This window comes from Bos indicus, chromosome 13 (assembly GCF_029378745.1).
Source record: "Bos indicus isolate NIAB-ARS_2022 breed Sahiwal x Tharparkar chromosome 13, NIAB-ARS_B.indTharparkar_mat_pri_1.0, whole genome shotgun sequence".
NCBI lineage: Eukaryota > Metazoa > Chordata > Mammalia > Artiodactyla > Bovidae > Bos > Bos indicus.
Genome location: NC_091772.1, coordinates 52,569,938 through 52,583,720, shown reverse-complemented (window position 1 = coordinate 52,583,720; position 13,783 = coordinate 52,569,938). Strand labels below are relative to the sequence as shown.

General features: G+C 44.8%; 1 protein-coding gene across 1 annotated transcript in view; it reads left to right on the top strand.

Annotated features, from left to right (window-relative positions):
- TMC2 (transmembrane channel like 2) overlaps positions 1 to 10,991 on the top strand; it is a 76,343-nt gene extending 65,352 nt beyond the window's left edge. The window contains exons 15-18 of the mRNA XM_019971984.2: positions 1,932 to 2,057; positions 5,362 to 5,440; positions 7,050 to 7,161; positions 9,876 to 10,991. Coding sequence (XP_019827543.2) covers positions 1,932 to 2,057; positions 5,362 to 5,440; positions 7,050 to 7,161; positions 9,876 to 10,093 — 535 coding nt within the window. The 3' untranslated portion in view covers positions 10,094 to 10,991. The remainder of the gene's footprint in view (positions 1 to 1,931; positions 2,058 to 5,361; positions 5,441 to 7,049; positions 7,162 to 9,875) is intronic.
- Positions 10,992 to 13,783: the final 2,792 nt, after the last annotated feature.

Below are 13,783 nucleotides of genomic sequence, written 5' to 3'. Positions count from 1 at the left end.
AATCTTTAAAAGCTGAAAAAGGAAAGGAAATAGTCTTCCTTAGAGCCTCCCTCTGAAAGGGGAGCAGCCCTGCCAACACCTTGGTTTCAGTCCAGTGAAACCATTTCAGACTTTTTGGGCTCCAGAACTGTAAAAGAATAGTTTGTCTTGTTTTAAGCCACCTATGTAGTAATTTGTTATAGAGTAATCACTGAAAACTGATACATCATCTAATACATTATAATTCAATGACAAAATAATCTACACTCTATTGTGACTTAAGCGTACCATTTGAAGTCCACTTTTCTTGTTTTTACAAACAAGAAAATGGGTATGCACTGGTAATTTTAAAAATAATAAATTAAATGTCACAATATGGTGATATGTATGGCACCTGAAACCACAGACAATACACAAATAAATGAGCATGGTTGTGTGCCAGTAAAACTTATTTACAGACACTGAATTTTTATAAGTCTCAAAATATTCTTCTTTTGATCTTTTCCTGTTATTTAAAAATGTAAAAATCATTCTTAGCCCCCAGCCCTTATAATATCAGGTAGCAAGCAGAATTTGGTCCATGGGCCTTTGTTGGCCAGTCCTAATTGACACATAAGAGCAAAGCAAAGCTTCTAAATGCAACATTTTGCAGGGCACTTATAATTTGACAGCCCCATCCTCAATATTTCATATGAATTCATGTCTATATTCTCTAAACAACCTTCTGAGGCAAATGCTGTTATTATATTTATAATACCATATTATACTATATCATTACTGTACTATATTATACAGATGAGGAAACCAAGGCAGAGAAATTTTCAGTATCTTACCCAAAGATATCAAATCTCTGCAGCACTACCCAATAGAACTAAATGAGGGGAAAAAAAAATCCACATCAGCTCCTCAAATATAGGAGCTATTAGTCACATGACTACTGAGCAATTGAAATGTGACTAATATATTGAATTTTTAATTTAATTTTAATAGTCACATCGGACAGTACAGCTCTACCAGGGAGAGTGAGGGTATAAATACAGGCAGAAGGTAAGAAAATTGTCTGTGGTGTCCCACAGCTAATAAATGGAGAAATGAGGATTTAAATCAGGACTTTCAAAACACAAATTTCATTTCTTGGCACCAAACTACCAATCAAAAGCTAACAGCAGTCAGTAATCTCTGGGCGGGTATTTATGGAAGGCAGCCTACAAAATGGTTGTTAGGTATTCAAAGAATATCAAAGTTACTGTTGTAAATTGTCCAGGAGCCTACCCTAGGCAATCAGTCTCCTGGAATTACAACCTGAAGACTAACTGTAGGTATCTTTGAGTCACCATGACGGTGTCCATCACATCAGTCTCTGGAGAGCTGCCCCCAAGTCCAGGGGCCCAGAGGAAGCTCCATGTTGGTCTCTAAGCCACATCACAGACCATTTTCTCCCATGAGAGTACATAAGGAAAAAACAAACATTGTCATCTTGCCAAGGAAGGGACCAGGCACAGGAAACCGAGGTAGCTGAGAGATCATGAGGAATGGTGGGCTGGGGAGTCAGGATGCTGGGGCAGCCCTCTCTCACCTACAGGACATCCCCTCGTGGGGCTTTTTTCCTTTTTTCAACTTTTATTGGACTACAATGTTGTGTTATTTTCTGCTGTATAGCAAAGTGAATCAGCCGTTTGTATACACGTATTTCCTCTTTTTTGGATTTCCTTCCCATTTAGGTCACCACAGAGCATAGAGCAGAGTTCCCTGTGTCACACAGTAGGTTCTCATTAGTTATGTTTCATACATACTGGTGTCTGTGTCAATTTACTGCAGTCCCTGTGCAGAAGAGCTCTGTTCTTCCAGGAGAGCAGTGGTGAGTGGCAGCCTGGACCCTCCAGGTATGGACACAGTCATTCATGCCATATGAGCTAAGAAATATGCTATAATGTATCCTCTCCTCTTTCCAGTGGGAAAAACAGAATGTATGACGTCATCCAAGAGACAGTTGAAAATGATTTCCCAACCTTCCTGGGCAAGATCTTTGCCTTCCTCGCCAATCCAGGCCTGATCATTCCAGCCATCCTGCTGATGTTGTAAGTTAGCCAGGAGCCATGGCCCTGCCTCATGGAGACCTCCCCTTGCAGTTGAGACTTCCTTGGCAGGTCCTTCTTTCTTGCCCTCTCAATCTAGATTTCCCAGAAGTAGATCCTCAGACAAGGATTTAAGTGCAAGCAGTTTCTTGGAGGGGACAGTGTGTGTAGGGACATAAGACAGAGAAGGGACAGGAAGGTGCATTCTAACTCCTGCGGTGACTTTAATCCTGATGGAAGCTCTGGGAAACAGTGTGCCTCTGAGTTATCCTGCTCAAGGGTGAAAGATCGGGACATTTTAGGTCAGTTCCCATCCATCACGGGTTGAGCGCCGCTGGATGTGGCAGGGGAGAGGTGTTGGTTAACTCCCCAGCAGTTTGGGCCAGCGGCATCCATGGGCAGAATGATTTCTATGCAGGCTGGAGAGGAGGCATCAGGCACTGGCAATGTATGTCTTTCAGGGAACACACTGAAGACAGGGCCCAAGGATAAGGGGAGTCTGGCAGCAGCTACAGCTCTCTCCAAAACGTCCATCAGAAATATCAAAGACCCACCCCTCAAGAAAGCCGAGGCTGATGCAGCCTGTGCCTGGCTGGCCTCACGGGATTTCTCTGCAGAGCACCCTGTACACGAGCGCATTTGCTACATTTGTCACCATCATCCTCACAGACCGAACCTGTGAGTGGGCTTGGTGATCTCTGTGTGCCCAGTACCAGCTCCATGGCTGGGGCACAGAAGGCAATGAATGTTCAAGGAAGGAAGAGGGCAGTATGAAATATTCCCAACGTACAGACATATACAGACAATCATGTGCAAGACCACAAGATTAAGCAGATGTTAACATTTAGCAATATTTGCTTCCGATCGGCCTCTTTTTAAAAGAAATAAACAGTCCACGTCAAGCCCACCTAATTTTCTCTCTCCCTCCCTCTCCAAAGGTAACCGCTATTTGGATTAATTTTAATCATTTTCAATCTGAACCATTTAATCACATGTATGTACTATTGCTTCTGAGTTATAAAATTTTTCATGACTGGTTCAGACTACATAGCTTCCCTCACTCACATTATGTTTGGGGGACTTTCTCATGTGGATACATGAACACACATTTTAATGACTCTTCTGTGTTCCACTGTGTCTCAAAAATAATCAATAAACAATCTATAATAGGAAGAGAAAAGGATTTTATTTGAGCCAAACTGAAGACTATATCCTGGAAGACAGCCTCTTAGATAACTCTGAGAAGCTGCTCCAGAGAATCCTGGTTTTCAGCACAGTTTTATATCTTGTCAGAACAAAGAACATTAAACAAATCAGGGATACATTCCTTCAAGGTTTCAAAAAAAAAAAAGAAATAGATCAGCACATACACAATGAGTTGGTATGGCCTTGGCACCTGGGAAGAGAGTCTTATCATTGAAGAAGGACTGGAACTGAAATCCTAGGAAAGGAGACATTTAATCTTTGTTTTTCACATGGACATTCTTTACGTCTAGTCAATGCACCCTTTTCTTTCATAATTAAAGCTGATCTAGGAATCCCCTGGTGGCCTAGTAGTTAACACTGGACTTTCACTGCCCTGGCTCAATCTCGGGTCAAGAACTGAGATCCTATAAGCCAAGAGGAGAAAACAAAGAAAGAAAGCAGATGTACAGTGTATGTTTCATAGGCCACAAACGGGCTATTTCAGTTAGCATAAAATTCAAGTTAACTCCTTTTTAAGCCAGAGTGACTTCCCCAAACCTTAATATGTGAAAACTGCTTTTATCAGTTGTATGAATAAACCATAATTTACCCATTTCTCTGCATAGAGATAGGTTGTTTCCACTCTTCTGCTATTGCAAATGCTCTCCTTATATATGTTTCCTTGTACACAGAGTTTTCTCTAAAACAGACTTCCAGAAGTGGAATGGCTGGGTCATAGGTATGTGTTTCTTCAATCTTTGTAGACAGTGCTGAATTGCTCTCCAAAATAGGTATATTTCCTTACATCCTTGATTTCAAATATCCTCTGCATCTAGTCTGAATGTGAGGGAAGGTTGACATGGTCGTGACCACCACCTGAGGAAATGCTGCAACCCAAATGCCAAACCCGACCTTGCAGGCTGCACAGGGAAACGCTAAGCTTGGAAACAGCCTCAAAAGAAACAGCTACCGAGGAGCATTTTATCATCTCTCATCTCCAGCTCCTCCCTAAAGAATGCGCTGTGAATTAGGAGAGCAGGCTGCGCGCCTTCCCGACAGATGGTGGTCCCTTCACTTGTCCTCCCTTTGGCCTCTCATCACCCATAGTCCTCTGAGTCTTTGCTTTAGGAGGCTCACAGGACACCTCTGACCTATACTCTGCCAAAGGCAAAGTAGTTCCTCCCTTCTGCCTGCAAGAGAGCTCTTGGACCCCGCTGAAGTGACTCACAGTGGCCCCAGGGCAAGGATCAGATGACCCAAGCTGGGCAGCTGAGGCTTGAAATGCAGGAAGAAAAGAAACAGATAAGGACAAGCTGGCAGAGCACCTAGTCCAGGAGGCATCCCAGGCTTTTGTGGCCCCTCACTCTCAAGTGGTACATCCAGGTCATAACCCCAAATCCCAGGTCCCATGAAAGAGAAACCAGGCTACAGCTTTAAGGACACCCAGTCAGCCAGCGGGGGCTGGCCTCTGAAAACCACAAGTCCAGGACAGACATTTCTGTCCGTGTACCCTGAGGGAGGGTCTTCAGGGTCTATGCACTTGTGTTTCTAGGCAAACTTGGAGCAGGTCACCTAGCACCTCTCTCTCCTCCCTCTGCATGTGAAGACTGTGGAAAGGGCTTTGGCATCAAATTTGGCCTCTGACAAGTGCTAACAGATAAGATGGCCTTGGGCAAATGACTTAACTCTCTGCATTCCGGGATGCTGACCCTTAAAGATGGAAGTCATCATTTCTTCTTACGGGGTTTCAGCAAAACCATGGAGATGTGGAGTGGGATCCACATGGCACAGAGCCTGGTACCCAGGCTGCTCCTGCAGACAAGAAACACTGCCTCTGCCCTGCCTCTTCAGATTTCCAAGAAGGGGAATGATTCCTCTAGCTAACCTTTATTAAACACTCAGAGAACTAAAAATGTGTTCAATAAAATAGAGAGAACAGGGATATCTAAGACCTTCTTGATACTAGGCAGGGAACTTAGGATGGTTAGACTTCCCACCACCCTGCCCAGAGGCAAAGTAGGTCACCTATTCCCGGAAGCCAGCTATGATTCCTAGGTAAGGTGTCCAGCTCTCATCATCTTCCAAGATCACAGTACCCCTGGAGCATTCTTTTCTCTTGCAGCCTGGCCATCTACTACTTGAACTCAGTTTCCAAAAGCCTTTCTCGAGCAAATGCCCAGCTGAGAAAGAAAATCCAAGCGGTAAGTCTGTCGGGAGTTTTCATTAAACAAAATGTTGTGTTTTTGGCTTTTGCTAATTCACCTTTTGAGCCAAGTTGTATTCTTTAAAGGCCTTCTCCTAAACCAAACCCCAAGTTATCTGTATGGTAGGAAGCAGCCTTGAGAGATTCAGTGACACCCATTTATATTCTGAGGGTATTTGGGAATACATAATAGTAATCCCCTGGTGGGTCAGATGGTAAAGTCTGGGTGCAATGCGGGAGACTGGGGTTTGATCCCTGGGTTGAGACAATACCCTGGAGAAGGAAATAGCCACCCACTCCAGTATTCTTGCCTGAAAAATCCCACGGATGGAGGAGCCTGGCACGCAATAGTCCATAGGGTCGCAAAGAGTCGGACATGACTGAACCACTTCACTTTCTTTCAACAGTAACGACTTAGATTTTGAGCAGTTGCTAAAGAACAGGAAAAAGTCAATGGGTTAAACCGGTGTTCAAACATAATAAAACTAGTACCCACAATAACTCCTACTGATTAAAACTGTTGTAGCCACACGTTCCAGGAAACATACTCACTCAGAAGGACAATGCAGATAGTGGAGTGCAGTTTATTACACCGGCGGGCCCAAGGCAGAGTCTCCTCTTAGCCAAGGACCCCGACCAGCATTTGTGAAAATCTTTTGTACCCCATGTGTACGTGTCTGAACCCACCACTCCAAATTCCTTGAGACTTACATAAACCAAGGAAAATACAATCCCAATAACCCCATCATTCACATACTATGTGCTCACGTGCTCAAACAGTCAAACAATTAGCCAATAATCAATAAACCCAAGGTTACACTCCGATTGATACGGAAAAATTTATGGCCTGTCCGGAGGAAGGGGTGATTAGTGGATGTTTACTCTTAGGCGATGAGTAACCTAGATACGATCTTCAAGGTTCCCCAGTCTGGAGGGGCCTTATCCTTCGGTTGTTGTTTTCATAGGCACTAAACACAGAGTTCAGAGTCCATTGGAAAGGTGGCCGAGCATGATCAGCATGAACAGGCCTAAGATGGAGTCCAGGCCCTATGAATTCCTTCTTCAAAACGAGTACTAGAAATACTAAAGAAAACAGCATTGTCAGAATGACATAGTGCTTGTGCCCCATGGCCTAAGGAGCCTCTGTAAGTCCCCTCCACACAAGCACAGCCTCTCTCAACATCCCATGACACCCTGACTCCTCTCCTGCTCTCACAACACCCACCCCCACCTCTTTAATGTGGAAAAAGCTGGACCCCAACCCTCCCTAAGCCCTGTCCTTGCTTTCTCACCCTCTCTTCTGGAACTAATCTCGTCAGCCTCGCTGCCAGTTCCCCACCCACACTTCCTTCTGCCACTCTCACTGTCCTCCTGCCCAGGTGTAGAAAACCACTGAAATACAGGATTGGCTGAGGGTGTCTTCCCCTAGCCAGATGTTCCTTCAAATGCTATGCAAACCTGAGTCCTGGGGTGCCCTCTCTGACCAGTGGTGAGAACAAGAACCAGTGATTTAAGGTGGCTCCCCTCTGGATCTCACCATCCTGGGGTCCGAAACTCAAAACACCCATTTCCCTGGCCAGGACCAACCATTCATTTTTTCTCTGCAGCTCCGTGAAGTTGAAAAGAGCCATAAATCTGTCAAAGGCAGAGCCACAGCCAGAGATTCAGAGGACACGGATAAAAACAACTCCAAAAATGACACCCAGCTCACCAAAGAAGGTATATTCTATTTCACGATGATTTTTACAAGGCGACATGGAAAGTGAAAAGAGCAAATGCTATGAAATCAGATGCATGTGGGACTGAAGTCAGAATTCTAACAACTACTAACTAGCTGTATGAAGTTGGGCAAATAGAAGCAAGAGTAAATCATAGGTAACCTCACAGGGTGGTGCAAATGAGGTGGGATTATGCATGCGAAGTGCTTACAGACTTCCTGGAACCAGTAGGAGGAGGAATGTCTGTAAAATGGGGAAATAACCAGGGTTGTTTCCCTCATTTCTATCCTGAGTCTCTTGCCACATTTTCTATGGTGATCGTTCTTCATTTCTGAAGTGACTTTGCCTTCATCTCACTCCAGATCCATCATTTCCCATGTCATATCCTCTTAGTATCTGGCTACTTAAACCACTGTAAGAGCATGCCTGGTGTCCCACCCATATCCCTTTAAGATGCCCTGAGGTTGGCAGCTGCCAGGGATGGAGGAGCTACTTGTTTTCTGCGCTGTTTTGAGCATTTTTTTTAAGAGAAGAAATAGGGACATTTGTATCTAGCTGCTGCTACTCCCACCAGAACCAATTCATTTTCTCTTAAAAGACAAGAAGCACTAGAACAGCTAGAATTACATGGTGAGGAAGGGCCACACACATTCCAAAGTTGTGACAGAGCTTCAGAGGGGAGTCATCACAGACCACCTCTGCTTCGGCAGTGAGGAAAGCAAACTGAAGGAGACCGTCTCTGAGCTGTTCTTGTTTTCCAAGGATTGTCCCTGTATCAAAATTTAAGTATCAGCATGCAGCAATTTTGACCTTTCATGTGGGAACTCAATGAGATGCACAAGAAATGGCTGAGAGTTTAGGAGTTAGAATTTATAGTACGGAAATTACTTGCCATTTATTTGATGCCTTTATAACGTATAGGCAAGACTTCAGGAAACAAAACCAAGAATCTAATCCCACAGTGGTATTTCCCCGAAGGTGAAAACCCTCAGTTCCCCAGATGCAATAGTGCAGAGAGTGACTGTAGAAGCAAGTCAGGAGGAAAAAGGGCACCTGTGTGGATATTCCTAGCAAATGCTCATTGATATTGGAATAGCAACAGGTTATTAAAATAAGCCATGAACAAGTGGGGGTTGCAAAAAGAGGACAAGAAGTCTGTGTGAACACAGAACCTATTCCTGGTGAGTCTCAAAAATGTATGGAAGGCATTTCAAAGCTACAGCCCTCTTAGCAAGATCAGCTGCAGTCCGTCCACAGCTCGGAAGGCTGGTTCAGAGATGAAATGCCACAGAGCGAGTGGTTGGTATTTATCATGGAGCTGAAGAAAGTGTTTGAGTTCACCTGATTTTTTTCACAAGGGGTAGGAAATGGAATAAATGCGATATTATGTTGCTGTATCACCAACAAAAAAAAAGACAAAAAATGGAATGCATGTATTTGAACATCAATGGAAGAGAAAAAATAGGTTTATAAAACATTTTCCATGAGAAAGCAAGAAACTAACGTTGGTTTGACAGTGGTCCCTTCATGGCCCCATAGTACCAAGGTTCCTGTGCCCCTTATCCACTCCCTTCCTCTACTTTCTTTACTGGCTGCTGTTCTAAAGTTTGCTCCTCTCCAAATTTGAATTTTTTATTACAGATCTGAAGCTCTTTTGATTTTATGCTAATTAAATCAATATTGCAGTGTTTGATTTTTTTTTTTTTTTTTTAATGAATGGGCTATCAGAACACATCAGTGGGACTAGGATGTTGGGGGAAACTGAGGAGTGTTAAACTTTCACCTGGAAAACTCCCAACAGCAGCTATTGCTGCCTTCATTTAACTTCTCTTGTCATTTCCTTCTCCAGAGAATCTTCCCAATCCAGGGATTGAACCTGGGTCTCCCACACTACAGATTCTTTACCATCTGAGCCACCAGGGAAGCCCTCTCTTTCTTGAAGTATTCACTAATATGACACTGCTCTAACAAGCAGGCCTAAAACAGCTAATGACTCAAACACAATAAAAATTTCTCACTCTATAAAGCCCAAATTGGGTATTTCCACTTGATGGCCACTCTCCTCCCAAGTAGTGATGTGGGGAAGCCTGGCTCTGTTCATCCTGTGACTATACCTGCATCAGGCTGGGAGTGGGAGGAGCCTAGAGGTCACACATGGATACAGTGCCCATCAAAGCCTGGACTTCAGCCACAGGCCATACTATCCACAATGGAAATTTAGTCTATTTCCGTCCTGGAACTGGGTTTGGTGAAGAACAAGCCAGTAATTTTCCCCAACTCGGAGTTAGGGAAAGGAAGGAAACAAGTAGGTCAAAGGGCTGGAAATGGATCTGACTAGCAAGGCACTGTCCTGGGGTTGATCCAGTTTCCACAACCCTTTCTATCATCATATTTGACCCTGGTAGCCATTTGTGAGCTGTTATTATAGCTCCAATTTTATTCTCAACAAAACCAGGCTCAGAGAGTCTAGCTTAAGGCCAGCATTCAAAATCTAGCTCTCTATCCAGCAGATCACACTCCTCCAACACAGCTGTTTATACCAAGAATGGGCCAAGGTGCCCCCAGGTGCCCAAAGGGTGATTCAACCATTCTCACATCACCAAATAGGACTGGAATCCACCTAAAGCACGGGGCAGCTTCCAAGAACTCCAATTCCACACCAGGACACTGTAGGGAAATCTCCTATATCCTCATTCTTGTCTTGTTCATTTCCAGGGACTGCCCATCACTCTGCTAGCCAAAGCCTGACCCTGGACCAGAAGGCGCAGGGCCCTGGGGCCTCCAGTTCTGCCGGCAAGACTGTGCTGCCTGCCTCCCAGCACCTCCCTGTATCTCGGGCCCCTGGTGTCAGACCAGACTCTGGCCAAGCCCGGCCTCAGGCTCATCCTTGGAGGTCAACCTCTGGAAAGCGGGCCTGGAGACCACCCCACTGACAGCTGGGACTAATGGAGCATGGTCCTGGGGCTGATCCTCAGACCCCACCAACTCACCCCACCCCCCAAATCAGTCTCTCTTCCTCTCTTCTCTAGTACACATGCATGTTCTCTCTACTCTCACTGAACGTGGGAACTTTGATTACTCAGTCTCAGGCTCTTGTTAGCTACCAAAAGAGGACGATGGCTTCATCCACCTCTTAGGAGAGCTGAGCCTTCCCCCCACTAACTATCCATCCCAGAGTCTTGGCTCAGGCAGCTCTGGACCCTGCACTCACAGCAGATTCCCTCAGCTCCAGACTCGGGAGCAGGTGCAGGGCCATGATCACCATCATAGACTTTTTGCATGGAGCCCACTTGGGGACAGGTTTCTACCAGCTCCACCAACTGGTAACAGGTTGCAGAGGGACACATGTTCCTGACCACCAACCACTTCCTTCCAAAGGGGGTGATGCAGTGTAAACAAAAGGTTCAAGAAGCCAATGAAAATAAAAGTAAAATGAAGTCCAGCCTTGGTGAGTGGGAAGATGGTGATTCTCCAGAAACCAGCTGGAGGAGAGCTGATGCCATCAAGCATCAAAAGGGCACTGGAGCCTCCCTGGCAGCAAGGCAAAGAGAGAGCAGCATGGTTCCTCTGACCTAACTGAGAGTGTTAGTCACTCAGTCGTGTCTGACTCAAGACCCCATGGACTGTGGCCCACCAGGCTTCTCTGTCCATGGAATTCTCCAGGCAAGAATACTGGAGTGGGTTGCCATTTCCTTCTCCAGAGGATCTTCCTGACCCAGAAATCAAACCTGGGCCTCCTGCATTGTAGATGAATTATTTACATTCTGAGCCATCAGGGAAGACCTGGTGAAGGAAACAAAATACTGCTCAGGGCAGAAAAATCTTTCTCATGCAAAAAATACTAAAATGAATGATTGTTTACTATAAAGGGTTTGGGGGGGGAGAGGGGGCGGAGTTCTGCAAAGAGTACAGTGCAGAGCCTTGTCTCTGGTGATCACATCCTGCATTTCACATCCTGGTTCTGTGCAGAAGTCTTGTGGGGGCATCAGCCCTGGAGGCCAGACCACTGAGGAGGCCTTGCCAGCATGGGACAAGTATCAGCAGGGTGCCAGTCTCAGTCCAGGACTCCCAGAAGGTTACCCTCAGGCTTCCAAGGCTGACCAATATCCCTACTCACCCACCACAAATACAAATTATCCTGCTCTGATGACACATAACTTTATGTGAAGGAATGTATGTTATCTATTGTTACATAATAAATTATCGCCCAAACTTAACAGCTTAAAACAGTATACGTTTGTTATCTCACAGTTTCTGTGGGTCAAGAATTTGGGATTGGCTTCACCAGGAAATTCTGGTTCTGCACATTGCAGTCACAATCTGAGGCAGGGCTTCAGTCATCAGAACATTTGTCAGGAGCTGGAAGATACATTCACAAGTGGCTCACTCGTGGCTGCTAGCAGGAGGGATCCTTGCTGGCCATCCACAGACTTGCTTACTCTCTACACTGACCTCTCCATAGGGCTGCTTAGGTATCCTCACACACAGCAGCTCACTTCCCCCCAGTGATCTGACAGCAAGGAGGAAGCCACACCTCTTATAACCTGTTCTCAAAAGTTACACTGTCAACTCCACCAGTTTCTGTTCATTAGAACAGAGTCACTAAGTCTAGCTTACACTCAGAGACGGAAATTAGGCTCCAGCTCTTGAATGAAGAGTGGTCAAAGAATTTTTGGACACATTTTAACAGGTTTCTTAATTTAAATGGTTAACAGATCTCTGTCATGAAAACACTGAAGCTTATCTGAAAGATCCATCAGTGGATTCGTTAATGGTGGATCCTGGGATCATCAAGCAAAAGGAAACTTCTAATGATCTAGGGAGATGGGTAGAGGAAGAAGGCATGGGTAAGAGAGAAGGGATGTTCATCTGGTGTGACTTTATAGCTGGGACATTTCATTAGAAAACGGTGTGAGGGGAGTTTCATCTCTGCCTTCTCAGGGCTGATCTTCCAGCTCATTCCATCTTAAAGCTTCAGTTATCAGCCTAGGGATCATCAAGCATGAAGAGCACCCTTCCATCCTTCCCTCTTTCCTTTCTTTCCTTCCTCTTTCTTTCCTCAATTCACCTAAGAATGATTTGAATTTTGTTGCTGTTCAATCACTAAGTGGTGCCCCATTCTCTGTGACCCCATGGACTTCAGCACACCAGGCTTCCCTGTCCTTCACTATCTCCCAGAGTTTGCTCAAACTCATGTTCATTAAGTCGGTGATGCCATCCAACCACCTCATCCTCTGTCACCCCCTTCTCCTCCTGCCCACAATCTTTCCCAGCGTCAGGCTCTTTTCCAGTGAGCTGGCTCTTTGCATCAGGTGGCCAAAGTACTGAAGCTTCAGCTTAAGCATCAGTCCTTCCAATGATTATTCAGGGCTGTTTTCCTTTAGCACTGACTGCTTTGATTCTTTGCTGTCCAAGGGGCTCTCAAGAGTCTTCTCAAGCACCACAGTTTGAAAGCATCAATTCTTAGGCACACAGCTTTCTTTATGATCCAACTCTCACATCTGTACACAACTACTGGAAAAACCACAGCTTTGACTATACAGACCTTTGTTGGCAAAGCGCTATCTCTGCTTTTCACTAGAGTGGATAGCCATTTCCTTCTCCAGGGGAATCTTCCTGACACAGGAATCAAATGCAGGTCTCCTGCACTGCAGGCAAATTCTTTACCGTCTGAGCCACCAGGAAAGCCTGATTGAACTAGCAAGTCTATTTAATAGTTTATCCAGAGAACTATAACTGTTATCTTACTGATATTAGCTTAGTTTGTCTGCACATTCCTTACTGGAGGGAAATGAAACAGACACTGAAATTTTCTGTCAGACACTATTTTTGAAGGCTGATTCTTTCATTTCTAAGAATCTACATGGTTAATGTCCATAAACAGGTCCATTATACAAAGAAGCATATAAGTAAAAACACACTCCTGCTGCAGATCGAGGGGGACACCTGATTGCCCCATGACTCAGATACTCACAGAAACTAGAAGTGATGCACCAGCCAGCAGGAACCTAGGCAGGGTACCAACAGCACCCACTACACTGGTGACCCTCAATTCAGATACGCTTTGTAGAGCCCACCCAAAGCTGGGGCACCAAAGTTCTATACGCTGTAAAAGGGACAATAAGGAATAAACCTGCCATGCAGAAAGGGACATTAGTCTATTTTGACCTCAGCAGAAAGTGGAAGACAAAAAGTCTCCTTTGAGAAATTATATCTCAAGACCCCCCTCACACAGAGAATCAAAAATACCCATACCAGCTGTGTGTCAGAAAAACTCAAGGGGACTTCCCTGGTGGTCCAGTGGCTAAGATTCCATGCTCCCAATGCAGGGGGCCTGGGTTTAATCCCTGATTGGGGAACTAGATCCAACATACTGCAAATAAAGATCCTGTATGCTGAAACAAAGACTGAAGATCCCATGTGCCTCAACCAAGACTCAGCCCAGCCAAATAAACAAACAAAAAAATATTTTAAAAGTTCAAATGGAAAATTTAATTTAAAGTGACCTTAGGTTATTTACAATCACATCAAAATGAATAAAATGCCTAGGCATAAACCTACCTAAAGAGGCAAAAACCTGTACTCCAAAAAACTATAAGATGCTGATGAAAGAAATTAAAGAT